Source organism: Macaca mulatta, chromosome 2 (assembly GCF_049350105.2).
Source record: "Macaca mulatta isolate MMU2019108-1 chromosome 2, T2T-MMU8v2.0, whole genome shotgun sequence".
In the NCBI taxonomy this organism is placed as follows: domain Eukaryota; kingdom Metazoa; phylum Chordata; class Mammalia; order Primates; family Cercopithecidae; genus Macaca; species Macaca mulatta.
The window spans coordinates 110,870,327-110,892,269 of record NC_133407.1 but is presented as its reverse complement, the minus strand read 5'-3'; the positions used below and the strand labels follow the sequence as shown (position 1 = coordinate 110,892,269).

Genomic DNA, 21,943 nt, shown 5'->3' with positions numbered 1-21,943 from the left:
TGTGGCTTCAGTGGCTGGTCTAAAAATCATGCACTGGTGGCTGGGCGCCATGGCTCACTCCTGTAATCCCAGCACTTTGGGAGGCTGAGGCAGGCAGATGACCTGAGGTTAGGAGTTTGAGACCAGCCTGGCCAACATGGCAAAATCTCCGTCTTTACTAAAAATACAAAAATTAGCTGGGTGTGGTAGCAGGCACCTGTAACCCCAGCTACTCGGGAGGCTGAGGTAAGAGAATCCCTTGAACCCAGAGGCACAGGTTACAGTGAGCCTAGATCACACCATTGGACTCCAGCCTGGGCGACAAAAGCAAGACTCCATCTAAATCAATCAATCAATAAACAAACCAACCATGCGTTGGCTGCATCTCTCCCACCTCCTCCCAGCATGGCCCCCACAGCCCTTGCCTTCCTCTCATGGTGGACACACCACCTCACAGACTCTCCTCGGATGTCACTGTTGACTTCTTTTGTGTGCTCAGCCTCACCTCACGCGAGTCTCCTCCACCCAAGGCTCCTCCAACATGGGGTAGCGGGGCAGGCTCAGCAGACAGCTCAGGGGTGCAGGCAACCAGCCCTACTCGGGTTGACCCTCCACTTAGTGGAGACAGAAGATGACAGAAAAGTGTTCCAGCGGTTTGGCATGGTGGCTCACACCTGTAATCCTAGCACTTTGGGAGGTCGAGGCAGGAGGATCACTTGAGGCAAGGAGTTTGAGACCAGCCTGGGCAACATAGTGAGACAATATCTCTACAAAAAATAAAATTAGCTGAGCATGGTGGTGCACACCTGTGGTCCCAGATACTCAGGAGGCTGAGACTGGAGGATCACTTGAGACTAAGAGGTTGAGGCTGCCATGAGTCATGACTGCACCACTGCACTCCAGCTTGAGCAACAGAGCAAGAACCTGTCTTGAAATAAATAAATAAAAAGAAAGTTGTTGCCAGGAGCGGTGGCTCAAGCCTGTAATCCCAGCACTTTGGGAGGCTGAGATGGATGGATCACAAGGTCAGGAGATCGAGACCATCCTGGCTAACATGGTGAAACCCCATCTCTACTAAAAAATACAAAAAACTAGCCGGGCGAGGTGGCGGGCACCTGTAGTCCCAGTGACTCCGGAGGCTGAGGCAGGAGAATGGCGAGAACCTGGGAGGCGGAGCTTGCAGTGAGCTGAGATCCGGCCACTGCACTCCAGCCCGGGCAACAGAGCGAGACTCCGTCTCAAAAACAAACAAACAAACAAACAAACAAAAAAAAAACAAAAAAAGAAAGTTGTTCCAGTCCCTTGTCTGGCATGTGTACAGCTCTGGGAGACACTGCTGGCTTTTCCCAGACCCCAGCCAGCATCTCCACTTTGACAACTCCTGCCTGCCCAGGCCTCTCCTACTTCTGCCTGACTCCTTTATTTCCTTCCTAATAGAGGAACTCCACTCAGCTCAGCCTTTGGGGAAGCAAGGCTAAATATACTCTTTTGTCAACTTTTGTGACCCTCTTGCAAGCACATCTTTCTCCAGCTATACTACATTGACCACAGGTCCTTGTCTCATTCCTCACATTTCTTGGCACCTACTGTATCAGAGGTATTCTTCTAGATGCTAGGGATACACGAGCGAAGAAAAGAGACAAAAATTTCTGCCCTCACCGGGCTTACATTCTAGTGAGGAAGGGCACTGGGTAAGCAAAGTGAATTGTGAGGAGGTGGTAAGTTCTGCAGAGAAAACTAAAGCAGGATGGGGATGGGTGGAGCTGGAGTGTTGCGGGCTGGGCTTTTCAGAGGCATTTGCTAAGATGGAATATGAGGCCAACACCTGTGGAAGGAAGGAGGCAGAAGCAGGATCGGGCAGGAGAACTTGAACGGTGGTGGGCGCCCAACAAAGTCTTGGAGAAGTTAGGCAGTCGGACAGAGTCCCACATGAGATGGAAACGCCAGTTCTTTATGGCCCCCGCTCTGCTCAGTCACCAGATGAAGGCTGTCCTAGGAGGGCTGTGGCCTCGGGTGAGGCTGCATGCAGCGTGCTGGGCCCTGCAGGAGGGTGTCTGGTGACCGCTCTTCCCCGGGGTCCCGCTCAAAGGGATGTGGTGGTGCTGCCTGTGTCTACTACAGGGGTGTGCTCAGGGAAGGCCTGAAGGAGTTCAAGGAAACGTGCTCTGCAGACACCTGGGGGAATAGCTCATAAACAAAGAGAACAGAAGCACATGGCCCCTGAGTGTGCCTGTGCTGAGGCCTGGAGTAACAGCGCAGAGCCTGGTGCTGCCGTGGTGAGTGGGCAGTGGGTAAGGATTCCAAGCAGCCAGGGCTGTGAGGCCACTGTGAGGACTCTGACTCGCACTCTGATCTGGAGGGGAGCTGTGAAGGGAAGAGGGCAGTGGGGACATTCCTTAAGTCAGGACAGCCTAGAGCAGGAGAGCCCATGAGGACTACCACTGGGCTCGAGAGAGAGGAGCTAAGGGCAGGCTGGGGCAGGGGCAGCAGAGAGATTGCAGGATGCAGGGCAGATTCCCACCTCTGAGGACTGTCTGCAGTGGGCTCTGCCCACGTGCTGGCCATTGCAACTGTTTCCAGCACTGAGGATGTGTGACTAAGAGCTTTAGCCAGTGTCTGCTGCCCTCTGGTGGGTGTGCTGGAGATAACCCAAGGCTGCTTCCCGCTTTTTTCTTTTGTCAACAGTTTATGGGTTCTACAGGTTCACCTTGAACTCTGTGGTATGAAAACTCTCTAGGCTGGGTGTGGTAGCTCACACCTGTAATCTCAGCACTTTGGGAGACTGAAATGGGAGGATCGCTTGAGCCCAGGAGTTCGAGACCAGCCTGGGCAATATGGCAAAACTCCATCACTATTATTATTATTATTATATTTATATTTATTTATTTTTGAGATGAAGTCTTGCTCTGTTGCCCAGGCTGGAGTGCACTGGTGTGATCTTGGCTCACTGCAACCTTCAATCCCCAGGTTCAAGCAATTCTCGTATCTCAGCCTCTTGAGTAACTGGGACTACAGGCGCACGCCACCACACCTGGCTAATTTTTGTATTTTTAGTAGAGACAGGTTTCACCATGTTGGCCAGGCTGGTTTTGAACTCCTGACCTCAAGTGATCTGCCTGCTTCAGCCTCCTCAAGTGCTGGGATTTTTTTTTTTTTTTCTTTTGAGACTCAGTCTCGCTCTGTTGCCCAGGCTGGAGTGCAGTGGCCGGATCTCAGCTCACTGCAAGCTCCGCCTCCTGAGTTTAGGCCATTCTCCTGCCTCAGCCTCCCGAGTAGCTGGGACTACAGGTGCCCGCCACCTCGCCCGGCTAGTTTTTTGTATTTTTTTAGTAGAGACGGGGTTTCACCAGGTTAGCCAGGATGATCTCCTGACCTTGTGATCTGCCCATCTCGGCCTCCCAAAGTGCAGGGATTACAGGCTTGAGCCACCGTGTGCGGCCAAGTGCTGGGATTACAGGCGTAAGCCACTACACCTGGTGGCCCCCATCTCTATTATTTTAAAAACAAAACAAACAAAAACCTCTTGTCACAGATGATACAGGTGTCAGACAACAACCTGTTGATGAGGCAGCAACTCATCAACTGAGAGACAGGGAGGCGCAGGGAGCCATGGTGTCCATGCAGCACCATGTGGACTGGGGCTGGCAGGGCCCATGCTGTTTTCTAGTAGTGAGGGTCACTAGAGAAGTGGGGCTAAAGGATGCATCCAGGACTGGGAGCTGCAGAGCAGGTGCCATTCCCAGGAGGCCAACAAGATGAAGACGTTGAGGGTGCTTGCAAGAGAACTCTGAATTCAAGGGTAGTTCATAGATTCCTGCTAGGGATGGAAGGAAATGGAGCTAATGGAAAGAAAATACAGATGATGAAGGCCTGTAGATCCAAACAGAGCTGAAGATGTGGTGAACTGAGGGCGTGAAGGGACTGTGGACAGAGGGAGCTATGGGAACTGCAGAGCCATGGGAGGCGTGGCTCCCCTTGTGGCTGCTGGAACCCAGACACCTGCGCTCACTCACCCCTGCTGCCTCTGCTGAGACTGTCACTGTCTGCTGCAGCCCAGTCACCCACTACTGATGCTGACCCTGCCAGGGGAGTGATCATGAGCAGAAGAATTCCTTCTTCCTGCCTTCCAGTCTCCTGCCAGTGTCTCCCTGACAGAGCAGCATTGGAAGCCAGCTGGAAAAGCAGTCTGGAAGATTTAGTTTACAGGCTTCCAGCCCACTCAATACAGAGGAGAGTGCTCCAGGCCAGGGGAGGTAGGAGCTTCCCAATTGCTAAGTAAAATCCCCTTCACCCTTTTGTTCCTCCAGTCCTTCCAACACCATTCTCCCCAATTTCCTTTAGAGAAGCTGTTTGAATTTTCCATAGTTGCACTATTCTGTTCAACATGTGCATAAACAACAATGGAGGCAAATCCAAGTATTCCAGGACCTGAAGCTTATATAATTGGAGGGGAGTTCTCTTTGACAAAAAGAGTACAACATTATGAACAGTAGATTAGCTTTATCAGCTTTATGATAAATTCACCTCTGCCTATAACCCAACAATTCCACTCCAGATACTAGAGAAACTCCTGCATATGTTCACCAAGGACATGGTTTAGTATGTTTATGAGGGCATCGTTTTTTGTTTTGTTTTGTTTTTAGGCAGAGTCTTGCTCTGTTGCCCAGGCTGGAGCACAATGGTATAATCTTGGCTCACTGCAACCCCTCCTCGCCCCCGTCTCCTAGGCTCAAGCCATCCTCCTACCTCAGTCACCTGAGTAGCTGAGACTACAGGCATGCACCACCATGCCTGGCTGATTTTTGTATTTTTAGTAGAGACGAGGTTTCACCATGTTGCCCAGGCTGGTCTTGAACTCCTGGCCTCAAGTGATCTGCCCGCCTCAGCCTCCCAACCTGTTGGGATTATAGGTGTGAGCCACTGCACCTGGCCAATGAGGGCATCTTTCTAATGGGAAAATAAGTAGAACTAACCCATCACTCTCAAAACAAGAATGAATAAATATAGGAAGAATCAATATTTTATATTAAATATATATTGATTATCCTCAAACTATATCTAAGATTCAATATACATGGATTAGACTAGAACCAAAAAGTAATAAGAAGAAAGAAATGGAAGAAAAAAAGGGGAGTAAAAAAAAAGATCCAACATAATACCAATCAACTTACCAGCAAAATCAAATGCAACATGCTATTCCAAAAATGGATCTGCATTCCTTCCCACCAAACACAAAAATCAACTGCAGATAGATTAAAGGCTTAAATGTGAAAAGAAATCCTTTATAACTTTTCAAGAAAATATAAGAGAATATATTTATGATCTTTGGGGTAAGAAAGACCTTTTTTAAACAACTCAATAAGCTCAAACAGTAAAGGAATATGTTCTTAACTTTGGATCTCAAAAGATAATCAAAGCAAAATAAAACAACAACAAAAAGATAATCCACAGACTTCCATTTCCAGCAAAGGACATAATCCATGAGAGATGGGAAAATAATGTGATGAACCTAGGATCATCTCAGTTCATACCACCTTAAAAGAATTTCCAGGCCGGGCGCGGTGGCTCAAGCCTGTAATCCCAGCACTTTGGGAGGCCGAGGCGGGTGGATCACGAGGTCAGGAGATCGAGACCATCCTGGCTAACATGATGAAACCCCGTCTCTACTAAAAATACAAAAAACTAGCCGGGCGTGGTGGCGGGCGCCTGTAGTCCCAGCTACTCGGAGGCTGAGGCGGGAGAATGGCGTGAACCCGGGAGGTGGAGCTTGCAGTGAGCCGATATCGTGCCACTGCACTCCAGCCTGGGCGACAGAGCGAGACTCCGTCTCAAAAAAAAAAAAAAAAAAAAAAAAGAATTTCCAGACAGTGAGGAGAAACTAAGGTGGAGCCTAGAATATTTCTTTTTTCTTTCTTTTTTTTTTTTTTTTGACAGGGTCTCACTCTGTTGCCCAGGCTAGAATGCAGGGGTGCAATCACAGCTCACTGTAGCCTCGACCTGCCAGGCTCATGTAATCTTCCCACCTCAGCCTCCCAAGTAGCTGGGACTACAGGTGTGTGCCACCATGCCCGCATGGTGTTTTTGTATTTTTAATAGGGAGGGATTCACCACGTTGCCCGGGCTGGTCTCAAACTCCTGGGCTCAAATGATCCACCCACCTCAGCCTCCCAAAGTGCTGGGATTACAGGTGTGAGCCACCATGCCTGGCCCTGGAATACTCCTTGAGTTGAAAAGACAGAGCTGAGAGTCTGGAGAGACCAAGGCAGCTAGAGTTCATGGGACAGAGTACCAGAGATGACAGTGTTGCAAAGAGAGAGAACCTGCAGACTTGCAGAGGGTCACACAAGCATTCAGCATACAAGAACTACAGAGGCCAGAAAAAGGAGTACCAAAAAGAGGGAACATTTTCAACCTGATAAAGGGCCTCCATGAAAAACCCACAGCTAACATATATTTAATGGTGAAAGACTGAAAGCTTTCCTCTAAGATCAGAAATAAGACAAGGATGTCTGCTCTCACCATTTCTAGCCAGTGCACTCAAGCAAGAAAAGGAAATCAAAGGCATCTAGACTGGAAAGGAAGAAGAAAACTGTCTTTATTCATGGATGACATAATCATCTATACAGAAAATCCAAGAAAAATCTTCAAAAAGCTAACTAGAATGAATAAACGAGTTTAGCAAAGTTGCAGAATAAGATCAATATACAGAAATTAATTGTTCTGTATATGGTTCACGCCTGTAATCTCAGCACTTTGGGAGGCTGAGGTGGGTGGATCATGAGGTCAAGAGATCAAGACCATCCTGGCCAACATAGTGAAACCCCATCTCTATTCAAAATACAAAAATTAGCTGGGCATGGGGGCACATGCCTGTAGTCCCAGCTACGCGGGAGGCTGAGGCAGGAGAATCACTTGAACCCAGGAGATGGAGGTTGCAGTGAGCCAAGATTGCACCACTGCACTCCAGCCTGGCGACAGAGTGAGACTCCATCTCAAAAAAAAAAAAAAAAAAAAAAAAAGGACAAAATATTTGAACAGACACACTTCACCAAAGGTATATGGATGGCAAATAAGCACATGAAAAGATGCTCAACATCATTCATTACTACAGAAATGCAAACTAAAAGCGCAATGTGGCCAAGCACAATGGCTCATACCTGTAATCCCTAACACTTTGGGAGGTCGAGGCGGGTGGACTGCCTAAGCTCAGGAGTTCGAGACCAGCCTGGGCAACATGGTGAAATGCCATCTCTACTAAAATGCAAAAAATTAGCCGGGCATGGCAGCATGTGCCTGTAGTCCCAGCTACTTGGGAGGCTGAGGCATGAGAATTGATTGAATCCAGGAGGCGGCAGAGGTTGCAGTGAGCCAAGATCATGCCACTACACCCCTGCCTGGGCCACAGAGCGAGACTCTGTCTCCAAAAAACAAAAACAAAAAAATAAAAATACAGAAATTAGCTGGATGTGTGGTGGACATCTGTAATCCCAGCTACTCAAGAGGCTGGGGTAGGAGAATTGCTGGAACCGGGGAGGTGGAGGTTGCAGTGAGCCAAGATCGCAGATTATACTACAGCCTGGGCGACAGGGGAAAACTCCGTCCTAAAAAAAAAAAAAAAAAAAAAAAAAAGAGGCCAGGCGTGGTGGCTCACACCTGTAATCCCAGCACTTTGGGAGGCTGAGGTGGGCAGATCATGAGGTCAGGAGATCGAGACCATCCTGCCTAACAGGGTGAAACCTTGTCTCTACTAAAAAAATACAAAAAAATTAGCCGGGCTGGTGGTGGGCGCCTGTAGTCCCAGCTACTCGGGAGGCTGAGGCAGGAGAATGGCATGAACCCAGGAGGCGGAACTTACAGTGAGCCGAGGTTGCATCACTGCACTCCAGCCCGGGCAACAGAGACTGTGTCTCAAAAAAAAAAAGAAAACGTAGTGTAGTATCAGGATGGCTAAAATTAAAAAGATTGACCACACCATCTATTGCCAAGGAACTGGAACCCTTCTACATTGCTGGTGGGAATGTAAAATGGTACAACCACTTTGGAAAATAATCACCCAGTCTGGAGTGCAATGGTGAGATCTTGGCTCACTGCAACCTCTGCCTCCCGGGTTCAAAGGATTCTCCTGCCTCAGCCTCCCGAGTAGCTGGGATTACAGACATGCACCACCAAGCCCAGCTAATTTTTGTATTTCTAGTAGAGACAGGGTTTCACCATGTTGGCCAGGCTGGTCTCAAACTCCTGACCTCAAGTAATCTGCCCACCTCAGCCTCCCAAAGTGCCAGGATTACAGGCGTGAGCCACGGCACCTGGTCCAATGCCTGGCAGTCTTTTAGGCACTGAGGAAATAACAGCAAAGAAGACAGGCAAAAATCCCTGTCCTCTTGCCTTTTGGTACTAAAGTTCAAATAAGGAAAGTAAGAAACATAAAATTAGCTCAGACTGTGAAAACCTGTCCTGCTATTTATCATCACAGATAATAGATGTGCAGGCTGGAGGGCAATGGCGTGATCTCGGCTCACTGCAACCTCTGTCTCCCGGGTTCAAGGGATCCTCCCCCCTCAGTCTCCCAGGTAGCTGGGATTAAATATGCTGCAGCTGTAGTCTCATAAATAACCCCTTTCTTTGAGAGACTACCACTTTTTTCTTTTTCTTTTCTTTCTTTTTTTTTAAGACAGACCTTGCTCTGTCACACAGCCTGGAGTGTAGTGGTGTGATCTTGGCTCATTGCAACCTCCACCTCCTGGCTTCAAGTGATTCTCTTGCCGCAGCCTTCCATGTAACATGAATCACCTCGCCTGGTGGAGACTACTGCTTTCTCAGCAAGAAATTTTGTTTTCTAAAATTAAAACTTTGCTGATTGACATCACGTCTATTCCCTCCAGGCAATGACCACCAGGAATATACTTATTACTGAAAACATTAAGTTTATTACTCATTGCTATGAGGGAGAATGTACACCATGGGGGAACCATGGGGTATCTCATTAAGACGGTGTTAGAAAACAATTACAGGATTTGGGCTTGTTAAGTGATTTAGGGGAGGGTTTAAGGAAGTACAGCTTTGCTCGGGAACGGATGCTGTCAGAAGGTTGGAGTAATTCTATGATTAGGTACCCTGATGTATCTTATTTACAGGGAGGCATCTTTGCAAAGCCAGTATGTGATAAACAACTGGTATCAGGCCAAAAAAAAAAAAAAGAACTTGTATCAGGCTAAAAAGATTGGTAAAGAAGAGGTACTCTTATTGCTGGGAAATGAGATGTTTGGTTGTGGCTTGGACAATGTATGTGTTTTGTGTTCAACATGATTATGGAGTGGTCTAGTTTTGTCTTGATCCATCACTATCAGTCTGATGTTGATGTTTCGTGAAATTGTTTATGCTCAACAGGAACACTAAGACCTAGCTGTAAGGGTTAGGCCAATTTTTTTTTCTCTTTCTCACATTTCAATAAACATGAAACATCTCATTCTTGGCTGAAGGACCTACGTCCCTTTGACACAGAGCAGCAGCCTCAATTTCCATCCCAGGTGCAGAGCTTCAGCTAACGATTACATTCTACATCTATCTTAACAACTTGCAGTTTCCAGAGGAACGACCCTGGGTCCCCTTTGCAGTCCACGCCAGAGTAGGACTCCTCCATACACAGCTGTGCTGTGCTTTAAGCATATCAAACACCGCTTCACTTAAATTTCACCTGAATTCGATTCTTTCCCAAATCATATAACAATTCTCTTTCATTTTAGTGACTGTCAATAAACTTGACTTTGGTTGAACTACAGGTTTGTTCACTGAACTGAGGCTGATTGGGCTAGAACAAAACTATATACGGTATAATAGATACAAACCTTATGGAAAAAGAAAAGCAAGGAAAAAGAAGTGTTCGAAAAGGGACAGTTTGTGATTTAAGTAAGGTGCTCAGGGAAGGCCTCACGAATAAAGTGACATCTGAACAAAGACCTGAAGGAAGTGGGGAATTTTAAAATCAGCTGAATATCTGGGAAAAGGGGCATTCCAGGAAGAGGGAAGAGTTAGTGCAAAGGCTCTGAGGACAGGAATACAGGGCGTGTTGCAACCACACTTTTTTTTTTTTTTTTTTTTGACGAAGTCTCACACTGCTGCCCAGGCTAGAGTGCAATGGCACGATCTCCGCTGACTGCAACCTCCGCCTCCCGGGTTCAAGCGATTCTACTGGCTCAGCCTCCCGAGTGGCTGGAATTACAGGCTCCCCCCACAACGCCCGGCTAATTTTTTGTATTTTTAATAGAGAAGGGGTTTCACTATGTTGGCCAGGCTGGTCTGCGAACTCCTGACCTCTTGATCCCTCCGTCTCGGCCTCCCAAAGCGCTGGGATTACAGGCGTGAGCCACTGCGCCCGGCCGCAAACACCCTTTGTCTGTGAGACCCAACTTGACAACCTCTTTAATTCTGAAACCTACCTTGCCCCCATTGTTACTCCCCAATCCCGCTTTGCTTTCCTCCACATAACTTTTCAAGATATAATTCCGTGTCGGCCGGGCGTGGTGGCTCATGCCTGTAATCCCAGCACTTTGGGAGGCCGAGGCGGGTGGATCATGAGGTCGGGAGATCCAGAGCATCCTGGCTAACACGGTGAAACCCCGTGTCTACTAAAAATACAAAATATTAGCCGGGCGTGGTGCCAGGCGCCTGTAGTCCCAGCTACTCCGGAGGCTGAGGCAGGAGAATGGCGTGAACCCGGGAGGCGGAGCTTGCAGTGAACCGAGATCGCGCCACTGCACTCCAGTCTGGGCGACAGAGCAAGACTCCGTCTCAATAAAAAAAAAAAAGATAATAATTAAAAAATAATAATTTCCTGTCCTTTGTTTTCGTTTACCGATGAGCCCAAGCTCCCAGGAGTGTGGGGCATACAGAGGGCGCCTGATAGCCACCTGTGGAGGAAAGGAGGCCCGGGGCTGGGCAGAGAGCGAGGCCAAGGGAAGGAGAATACTCGGTCGCGTGGAGCTTTGGGGGCCACTGGGAGGGCTCGGGCGCCAGGCCGATCTGCGCGGAATGAGCCGCCACAGGCCGCTGGCAGTCCTACAGAAAAGCCCATCGTTTCCAACTACCTGGGACTCCACGCACGTCTATGCGCTTGCGCAGCGGCCCCATCCAGACACCGCCTCATTGGCTGTGGCTGGTTCGCAAAAGTGGCGTTGCGCATGCGCGCTTCTTTGCGTGAGGCGGGCTGTCTGGTGCGTTTAAGCCTCCATCGTCTTTGCAGCACCCCGGATTCTCCTCCAGAGTGTTAGTGCCAGGAGCTCGGAATGTTCGTGGAACTTAATAACTTGCTTAACACCACCCCCGACAGGGCGGAACAGGTAAGAGGTCCCGCGGCCCGGAAGGGGGCGGGACCTGGCAGGGCGGCGGAATACTGCATCCGGGAGGCGGTGCGCACGACCCCAGGGAATGGCGCGACGACCTGGCATGGGGCACCTGGGAGTTGTAGTCCGCAGAGGGTCGACCCGGGGATTGGAGTGTAGACTTGGACCCGCCGAAGGTGGGCTTCTGGGCCATCTCGTATATTCTCAAAGGCCGTACGTGCCCTTAAAAGTCTCTGGGAACGGTGGCTCAAGCCTGTAATCCCAGCACTTTGGGAGGCCGAGACGGGCGGATCACGAGGTCAGGAGATCGAGACCATCCTGGCTAACACAGTGAAACCCCGTCTCTACTAAAAATACAAAAACTTAGCCGGGCGAGGTGGCAGGCGCCTGTAGTCCCAGCTACTCGGGAGGCTGAGGCAGGAGAATGGCGTGAACCCGGGAGGCGGAGCTTGCAGTGAGCTGAGATCCGGCCACTGCACTCCAGCCTGGGTGACAGAGCGAGACTCCGTCTCAAAAAAAAAAAAAAAAAGTCTCTGGGAAGCGACCGGGCGCGGTGGCTCACGCCTGTAATCCCAGCAGTTTAGGAGGCCGAGGCGGATGGATCATATCAGGTCAGGAGTTCGAGACCAGTCTGGCCAACATGCTGAAACTCCGTCTCTAGGAAAAATACAAAAATTAGCCGGGCGTGGTGGCGCACGCCTGTAATCCCAGCTACTCGGGAGGCTGAGACAGGAGAATAGCTTGAACCCGGGAGGGGGAGGTTGCAGTGACCTGAGATCTCGCCACCGCACTCCAGCCTGGGCGACAGAGCGGGACTCCGTCTCAAAAAAAAAAAGTCCCTGGGAAGCATGGCCGACAGGGGGGTTGGATTATATTCACGGACGTGAACTGGGGCGCCCTGGGGCGCCCTGTGCGTGTTCACTGGGGTGGAGGTCCCAGGCGCTCAGAGGAGACTGCGGAATAGGCCTGAGAGGAGAGGGGAGTTCGTATAGGCGAGCTTCCTAACCGCCCCCTAGCCCCGGAGCAATCGGCACATTGTGTTGAACGCTGCTGTTCTTACTCTTCCTCTTTGTGGTCTCTGATAGAACTGTTAGAAGCTGGACGTAGCAAACATTGGCTTGGACTAAGTCAGTCTTTGGCACCCCAGGCTGGCATGTTCTCTTCACACTCTGGGGCACCTTGAAACCTTTCACATTTTAACGTAGGAGTAACCTCTTTCAGGAGCGTATCTTCTGGCTTATTCTTTTTTTTTTTTTCTTTTTCTGATGGAGTCTCGCTCCGTCACCCGGGCTGGAGTGCACTGGCGCTATCTCGGCTCCCTGCAACCTCACCTCCTGGGTTCAAGTGATTCTCCTTATTCAGCCTCCCAAGTAGCTGGGATTACCGGCGTGCGCTACCACACCCAGCTAATTACTCGGCTAATTTTTTTTTTTGTATTTTTTGTTAGAGACGGGGTTTCACCATGTTGGCCAGGCCGGTCTCGAACTCCTGACCTCAGGTGATCCGCCTGCCTCTGCCTCCCAAAGTGCTGGGATTACAGGCGTGAGCCACCACACTTGGCCTGGTTTATTCATAATCTTTGTCTTCCTAATGAAATGGTGAACTCCTTTTCAATGGCAACCAGGATACTATGTGTCTAAAGCCTTTTTATGATCCCATAGTGCCAAATTGTAGCTTTCAGTAGATCCTTGTGGATTTTAGTTGCCAGGCAGTTGTTGTCCAGATGACTCTGATTACCTTGCCAGTTACCACTGGCACTTCCAAAGTCAGCCTAGGGCCAGATGAGAGAATGGAGTATTCAAGTGGGCACCAGGAAATGACAGCACCAGGGGTAACCCTGAAGGTCTGACGGTGTGAGCTTTCATATTTTATAAGTGAAAAAACCTGAAGCCCAGAGAAGTTAGGCATTTGTGGAAGGTCACACAGCAAGGAGGTGGAATGCATGATATCACTTGATCCTGACCTTCCCTGTCACTGACAGAAATAGAGGTGAGTGGAGCGGGACAGCCAGGCTCTGCAGGGACCACCCTTAGAGGTCTTTCTAGAGCTCTCCATGATCAGGCCTCTGAAGCAGGGCCATTGGGTGAACTTTGTTATCAGACATCTCTATCAACAACTGCTTCTTCCTCCCTTCTCCCTCACCCTACAGAATAGAATTGGCATCAGAATATAAAGTAGTTGGCGGGGAGGCCTTTTGAAGGCCTCTTCCAGTCCCAGCAATCTGATTTTCATTGGAGTCTCATGGTAAAACATCCTTTGTTCAGGATCCAATTCTTCCTAAGACTGGTTCCTGAATTACTAACATGAGAAGTGAGGAAGAGAAATTATTTTATTCTCTGTTTGCTTTGAGGAGATGGAGTCTGAGATATGCCTGCCTAAGTAACAATAAGTGATAACTTTAATCATGGATTTTCCATAATTTTGACTTATTTTCATCTTTTCAGGGTACCTTAGCATATATATCATTAAAAAAATAAACTCTTCAGGTGTAGGAATTTAGGTGTGGACACAATTGACTAGATTTCTACACTAAGCTGACCTCTTTCCAGGGAGTCTAACCTTTTTGTGTTCCTCGTAACTTTTAGGGGAAACTGACTCTACTCTGTGATGCCAAGACAGATGGGAGTTTCCTTGTACACCACTTTCTCTCCTTCTACCTCAAAGGTATGGGACGCATTGATGCTGTAGAAAAGAAACCCAAGATGGGTGCAGAAGTAATAAAAACCAAAACTATGCCGGGCGCGGTGGCTCACGCCTGTAATCCCAGCACTTTGGGAGGCCGAGGCGGGCGGATCACAAGGTCAGGAGATCGAGACCACGGTGAAACCCCGTCTCTACTAAAAATACAAAAAAATTAGCCGGGCGCGGTTGTGGGCGCCTGTAGTCCCAGCTACTCGGGAGGCTGAGGCAGGAGAATGGCGTGAACCCGGGAGGCGGAGCTTGCAGTGAGCCGAGATCGCGCCACTGCACTCCAGCCTGGGCGACAGAGCGAGACTCCGTCTCAAAAAAAAAAAAAAAAAAAAAAAAACCAAAACTATTTAAGGAAGCAATAACAGCATTTACAAGCCAAGCCTTGGTGTTGGGATACCTAGGGGGGCTATTTTGTGAGGATAACAGATCACTGGGCCATCTCGTTCCCTCCCCAGCCCTGCCAAAGAGTGGCGTGTGCTCACTGTTTCTGTGTCCTACCTTCTGCTTCTCCACCTACTGTGTGGACGTTGCCTCACTGAGGTCTTATGTGGCTTCTGATTTTGTTGCTCTCTGGTCTTTGTGTATCTCGAGGTCTCTGGGCACTCGACCCCATTGACACTTTGTCCTGGCAGTAGATGCTTCCTAAAGAACGTGGCTGCTGCATGGCTGGGCGTAATGGCTCATATCTATAATCTCAGCATTCAGGAGACCCAGGCGGAAGGATGATCTGTGGCCAGCAGTTCGAGACCAGCCTGGGCAATATAGGGAGACCCTGTCTCTACAAAAAAATGCAAAAATTAGCTGGGCACACCTATAGTTCCAGCTACTCGGGAGGCTGAGATGGGCAGATCACTTGAGGCCAGAGAAGTTGAGGCTGCAGTGAGCCATGATTGTGCCACTCTAGCCTGGACAACAGAGCGAGCTCAAATAATAATAATAAGAAGAAGAAGAAGAAGAAGTACCTAGTACTACGTCTAACAGAAATATATCTTAGAATCAGCAAAATAAGATATAACTGTTAAGAAAAAAAGTACATCTTAGAATCAAATTGCGTATGTCGGGTTGCAGAGCCTCTGGGTCTCTAGATTTGCCTCAGTGCTTTTGTTTTCAGAGGTATGAAATCAGTGAGACTGGTTGTAACCAGAGGATTTATTTAAAATCAATTGTTTTGTTTTCTAGCTAATTGTAAAGTCTGCTTTGTGGCACTCTTCCAGTCCTTCAGCCACTACAATATCGTGGGACAGAAGCTGGTAAATATTTTGGAGTTCCATGGTGAGGTCCCTGAGTGAGTGTGTGTGTCACACATGGTCTAAAGCTGGGCTTTCCTATTTGCATTGTACAGAACTTAGCAAAAGAGGGACTAAATAAATATTGAGCCGGGCACGGTGGCTCACGCCTGTAATCCCAGCACTTTGGGAGGCCAAGGTGGACGGATCACGAGGTCAAGAGATCGAGACCATTCTGGCCAACATGGTGAAACCCCGTCTCTACTAAAAATATAAAAATTAGCTGGGCATGGTGGCACGTACACGTAGTCCCAACTACTTGGGAGGCTGAGGCAGGAAAATTGCTTGTACCCGGGAGCCAGAGGTTGCAGTGAGCCGAGATCGCACTCCAGCCTGGCGACAGAGCAAGATTCTGTCTCAAAAAAAAAAAAAAAAAAAAAGAAAGAAAGAAATCTTGGGATCCTGAACCCCTTATTTGAAGGGCTGAGGTAGCATCTCAGCATTAATTGAGACTTATTGAGACTTTGTAGAACCAGACCTGCTGTTTGTAGATGTTAATTAATCAAACCCTTCTCTACTCATTCTGGACCAGTTAAGATTTTCTCCTTCTCCATTTGAGTTTTGATTTTCGTCCTCCTTGGTTGGAGATCACACTTTGGTCTGCTGCTAAACTGGATGCCTCCCACTGTCTTTCCCTAAGTCTAGCGCTTCAGACCCCAATGTGGGGAGCGGGACTTTCGTTTCCTGCCCCTCACCACATCATACACAGGGGCAAGAATAAGATGGCTAAGAGGCTGATGAACTTCCTGACCTAGCCTGGGCCATTACCTGTGACTAGGTGGACTTCACTGCCTGAGAATGGAAGCTGAAGGGCTGTTTTTTGGTTTTTTTTTGGACAGGCCAGGCTTAGAGAGGGAGATAACTGGGCTACTCTTCAGCAGTGATCTTTAAAATGCCAGTCTTGGACTGGGCGCGGTGGCTTATGCCTGTAATCACAGCACTTTGGGAGGCCGAGGTGGGCAGATCACCTGAGGTCAGGAGTTTGAGACCAGCCTGGCCAACATAGCAAAACCCCATCTCTACTAAAAATACAAAAATTATCTGGGCAGTTGGCGTGCGCCTGTAGAGTGACACACCTTTTCAATAAAAAAAGGAAAAAAAAATATCTCCCAGAGATGCAATTCCCCCGCCCCGCCCCCCGCAAGATATAAGCAAATCAAGTCCAGAAATGTATAAGAAGAACTATACACCTCACTTGGGTTTATTAAAATTTTACAAAGCCAGTTCAGCATTTGAAAATCAGCTATTGTAATCCACCATCTCAACAGGCTAAAGAAACAAATTCATATGATGATATCACTTAATGCGGAAAAAGCATTTGACAAAACCCAAGACCTAGTCACTATAAAAATTCTTGGCTGCCAGGGGTGGTGGCTCATGCCTTTAATCTTAACACTTTGGGATCATCTCACTCATGGGGCGTGCATTCCACTCATTTATTTCTCAGAGGATCCAGACGTGGTGGCTCACGCCTATAATCCCAGCTACTTGGGAGGCTGAGGCATGAGAAGCACTTGAACCTGGGAGGCGGAAATTGCAGTGAGCCAAGATCGCACCACTGCACTCCAGCCTTGGCAAAAGAGCAAGACTCCATCTCAATACATACATACATACAAATAAAAAAAAATAAAATCCAGTCTTACTATTGGACCAAGTCACTGCCTCTTTCTCTGTTGGGCAGAAGCAAATGAGGAGGTGAGAAAATGGTAGGTTCTTTCTTTCCCATCCTTTGCAGAGAAGGGAGAACTTCTTGTGTTAGACATCAGGGCAGGAGCCCAGGGAGAACAGTCAGGATGTAAAGAAAACATGTTGCATTCCAGGGCTCTGTAGCATGGCTTTATGGCCACTGGATCTGTTTCAGGATGAGACAGCTGTGTGTTCGCATGTCTAAACTGGCTACTTTTTCTTTTACCTTTGAATGATAATCAGCACAGCAGGAATGGCATGCACAGTACTTGGCATGTGAAGTACTGGAGCGTGAGCTTCTATACTCATGGCATATTGTTGCACTTACATAAATAGACTGGTAGTGAGCAAGAGCAAACGTGATACGATCAGGAGTCTTTCTCTGTCAGCTGCAGCTATCAGAACAAATGGTGTTGGACATTGGAAGACCCTGGGCATTTTGTGTGTGAATGAGCAGTTGAGACCTGATGTAGGGGCATGGAAAGTCTAAAGAGTTACATGTTGCCTCTTTCTTTTTTTTTTTTTTTTTTTTTTTTTTTTTTGAGACGGAGTCTCGCTCTGTCGCCCAGGCTGGAGTGCAGTGGCGCGATCTCGGCTCACTGCAAGCTCCGCCTCCCGGGTTCACGCCATTCTCCTGCCTCAGCCTCCCGAGTAGCTGGGACTACAGGCGCCCACAACCGCGCCCGGCTAATTTTTTTGTATTTTTAGTAGAGACGGGGTTTCACCGTGGTCTCGATCTCCTGACCTTGTGATCCGCCCGCCTCGGCCTCCCAAAGTGCTGGGATTACAGGCGTGAGCCACCGCGCCCGGCCCATGTTGCCTCTTTCTTTCTTGCCTTTTTTTTTTTTTTTCTTTTTTAGAGAACGGGTCTCCTTATGTTGCCCAGACTGGTCTTAAACTCCTAAGCTCAAGGGATCCTCCTGCCTCAGCCTCCCAAAGTACCGGGATTGCAGATGTGAGCCACCACACCGAGCTCCATGTGACCTGTTTCTGCACAGGTGGAGCAGTGGGTTGCACATTTAGAATGCATCACTATCCCTGGGTGTTTGTTGAGCTGGACATCCTGAACTGTGCCCTTGTTCTGGAATTAGACCCAGGGATCTGCTTTTGGTTTTTTTGAGACAGAGTTTCACTCTTGTTGCCCAGGCTGGAGTGCAATGACATGATCTTGGCTCGCCATAACCTCTGCGTCCCCGGTTCAAGTGATTCTCTTGCCTCAGTTTCCCAAGTAGCTGGGATTACAGGCATGTGCTACCATACCTGGCTAATTTTGAATTTTCATAGAGACAGGATTTTGCCATGTTGTCCAGGCTGGTCTCGAACTCCTGACCTCAGGTGATCTACGTGCCTCGGCCTCCCAAAGTGTTGGGATTACAGGCGTGAACCACCATGCCCGGCCAGGAATCTACATTTTAATCAGGCATCTTAAAGGGTTTCTTAATCGGATGGTAGTTCATGAACCATATTTAAGAAGTCCTTGAGGCCAGGCGCAGTGGCTCACACCTGTAATCCCAGCACTTTTGGAGGCTGAGGCAGGTGGATCACTTGAGGCCAGGAGTTTAAGACCAGCCTGGTCAGTATGGCGAAACCCTGTTTCTACTAAAAATAAAAACATTAGGCTGGGTGCGGTGGCTCATGCCTATAATCCCAGCACTGTGGGAGGCCAAGGTGGGTGGATCACCTGAGTTTGGCAGTTCGAGACCAGCCTGACCAACATGGAGAAACCCCGTCTCTACTAAAAATACAAAAATCAGCTGGATGTGGTTGCACATACTTGTAATCCCAGCTACTCAGGAGGCTGAGGCAGGAGAATCGCTTGAACCCAAGAGGCAGAGGTTGCAGTGAGCCAAGATCGTACCATTGCACTCCAGCCTGGGTAACAAGAGTGAAACTCCATCTCAAAAAATAAATGAATAAATAAATAAATAAATAAATAAATAAATAAATAAATAAAAATTAGCCAGGTATGGTGGCACACACCTGTAATCCCAGCTACTCAGGAGGTTGAGGCACAAGAATCGCTTGAGGCCGGGCGCGGTGGCTCAAGCCTGTAATCCCAGCACTTTGGGAGGCCGAGACGGGCGGATCACGAGGTCAGGAGATCGAGACCATCCTGGCTAACACGGTGAAACCCCGTCTCTACTAAAAAAAATACAAAAAACTAGCCGGGCGAGGTGGCGGGCGCCTATAGTCTCAGCTACTTGGGAGGCTGAGCCAGGAGAATGGCGTGAACCCAGGAGGCGGAGCTTGCAGTGAGCTGAGATCCGGCCACTGCACTCCAGCCTGGGCGACAGAGCGAGACTCCGTCTCAAAAAAAAAACAAAAAACAAAAAAACAAGAATCGCTTGAACCTGGGAGGCAGAGGTTGCAGTGAGCCGAGATTGCATTACTGCACTCCAGCCTAGGCAATAGAGTGAGACTATGTCTCAAAAAAAAAAAAAAAAAAAAAGAAAGTCCTTGAGCTTCAAGTCAGTGACAAGTAAAAAAAGAAAAGAAAAGAAAAAAAGTCCTGGTCTGAGCAGGGATATGCATACTAAATTTCTGCGTCCCATTTTTTGTGGGTTTTTTTTTTTTTTTTTTTTTTTTGTGGGATGGAGTTTCACTCTCGTCACCCAGGCTGGAGTGCAATGGTGCGATCTCGGCTCACTGCAACCTTCACCTCCCAGTTCAAGCAATCCTCCTGTCTTAGTCTCCTGAGTAGCTGGGATTGCAGGCACCTGCCACCACCCCTAGCTAATTTTTGTATTTTTTGTAGAGATGGTGTTTCACCATGTTGGCCAGACTAGTGTCGAACTCCTGACCTCAAGTGATCTGCCCCTTGGCCTCCCAAAGTGCTGGGATTATTGGCATGAGCCACCATGCCCAGCCTAGGTTTTTGTTTTTTGTGTCTTTTTGAGACAGGGTTTCGCTCTGTTGCTCAGGCTGGAGTGCAGCAGCATGATCATGGCTCACTGCAGCCTTGACCTGCTGGGCACACGTGATCCTCCTACCTCAGCCTCCTGAGTTGCTGAGACTACAGGTGCAAACTGCCACACTTGGCTAATTTTTTTTTATTTTTTTTTGTAGAGACGAGATCTTGCCATGTTGCCCAGGCTGGTCTCAAACTCCTGGGCTCAAACGATCCACCTGCCTCAGCCTCCCAAGTAGCTGGGACTCCAGGCATGTGCCACCATGCCTGGCTAGTTTTTCTTTTAATGTGACAATTAAATGGAAATATACATCTGAAAACAGATGGGGGATTGTGGGTTGGGAGCACCCAGGGGAATGAAGACAGGCCTGTACATTGGGTGATCAGATACACTTCTGCCATGTTTGGAAGGTGTCTTGTGCCCTCTTGCAAGCTGGCATCTAGTCTGATGGGCACAGTAACTCACTGTTTGTCATGTTTAGGGTGTCAACCTGACTGTGGCGCGGGAGCGTGGGCAGCTTGTGTTCCTCGAGGGACTGAAGTCCGCAGTGGACGTCTTTTTCCAGACTCAAGAGGAGCCACATCCCCTGCAGTTTCTCAGGTCAGTCAGCCTGCAGCCCAGCCCGGAAGCACACACGTGGCAGGTGGGCCCAGACAGGGTTCCTGGTTGCTGTGTGATTCCTTCTTATTGTGCAGGAAGATGGAACTGGCTTCAGGAGACAGACACTTCATCTGGTGTTGCAGCATTATCAAATGCTGGCTCTTATCCTGGGGCTGAGGGTGGACATTTGTCCCCAAAGCTATAGAGAGGATCATTTGCTGGAAGGATGGCAGAACAATATGCTTTGCTGTGTTTTCCAGCCCTGGCTTAGAGCCCTAGTATACACCTGAGCTCTGCGACAGCAGAAACTCTGCAACGGCAAACTATGGGCTATGGGTCAGCTGCCTGTTTTTGTAAATAAATATGTTTTGTTTCATATTTTTAAAATTGTCTTTTTTAATATTATTTTTTTAAATTTATTTTTTGTAAATAAAATTTTACTGGAATACAGCCACGTTCATTTGTTTGCATGTTGTCCCTGGCTGTTTTTGCATTACAGCAACAAATAGAGTTGAGTAGTCAGGACAAAGACCATATGACCTGCAAGTCTAAAATATTTACTCTTCAGACATTTAAGAAAAAGTTTTTCCCCTGGTTTGGTATTCAGCGTCACAGGCCTGAGATTGGTTTTCCTGCTTTTCCTTCTTTCTGAACATTGGCCACAAACATAGCTCTGTGAAGACTCCCTGCTTGGCTGCTGTTCTTCCTCCACTACAAAGCGGTCCACACATTAACTTCCCCCGACCACCTTATCTCTCAGACACACACACCCTTATGTGGTGGCTGTGAGGCCATGTTTCCTGACCCTGTGTGTGACCTCACATACATCCCTTAGCATCTCTGACTTGGGGTTTCCTCATTTGAAGGCAGGGGCTGGTTACACCTCATCCCAAGATATGGGGAGATGTCCTCATTGTTAGTGAAAATAACGCAATGCCAGGGGCTCATCCCCGGAGCATAAGGCAGTAGGCCAGTTGCCCTGAGCCCTGTGCTCTGTTCCTCCACTCATTGCTGAGAAATGATGGCTGGGGGTAGTCACTAGAGAAGGCGGAGATAGTCAGTCTGGCTTGTGTCAGAAACAGGTCAAATCTGTTATGTATACAGAAGCCCTTAGGCCACTGCCACTGACCATCAGGTCATCTGAGTTGCTGTTTAACTTCTTATTTCATTATTTTTTTGAGACAGGGTCTTGCTCTGTTGTCCAGGCTGGAGTGCAGTGGTACACACACGGCTCACTGCAAACTCGACCTCCTGGGCTCAAGCACTCCTCTCATCTCGGCCTCCAAGTAGCTGGGACTACAGGGGTGTACCACCATGCCTGGTTAATTAAAAAAAAAATTTTTTTTGTAGAAATATGGTCCCACTCTGTTGCCTAGGCTATTCTCGAACTCCTGGGCTCAAATGATTCTCCCCCACTGGCCCCCCAAAGTGCTGAGATTATAGGTGCGAGCTA

At 48.4% G+C, this 21,943-nt stretch overlaps 1 protein-coding gene across 17 annotated transcripts in view; it reads left to right on the top strand.

Annotated features, from left to right (window-relative positions):
- The first annotated feature begins 11,170 nt into the window (after window positions 1-11,170).
- Window positions 11,171-21,943, top strand: part of ELP6 (elongator acetyltransferase complex subunit 6) — a 26,323-nt gene continuing 15,550 nt past the window's right edge. For 10 of the 17 annotated variants that reach the window (XR_013413412.1, XR_013413411.1, XR_013413410.1 and 7 more), the window contains exons 1-4: window positions 11,171-11,315; window positions 13,904-13,982; window positions 15,189-15,259; window positions 20,372-20,490. Coding sequence is in view for 12 of the 17 variants with exons in the window: in XM_077990809.1 (XP_077846935.1) it covers window positions 11,262-11,315; window positions 13,904-13,982; window positions 15,189-15,259; window positions 20,372-20,490 (323 nt within the window). In the remaining 5 variants the exon portion in view is untranslated. 17 annotated transcript variants of the gene reach the window in all.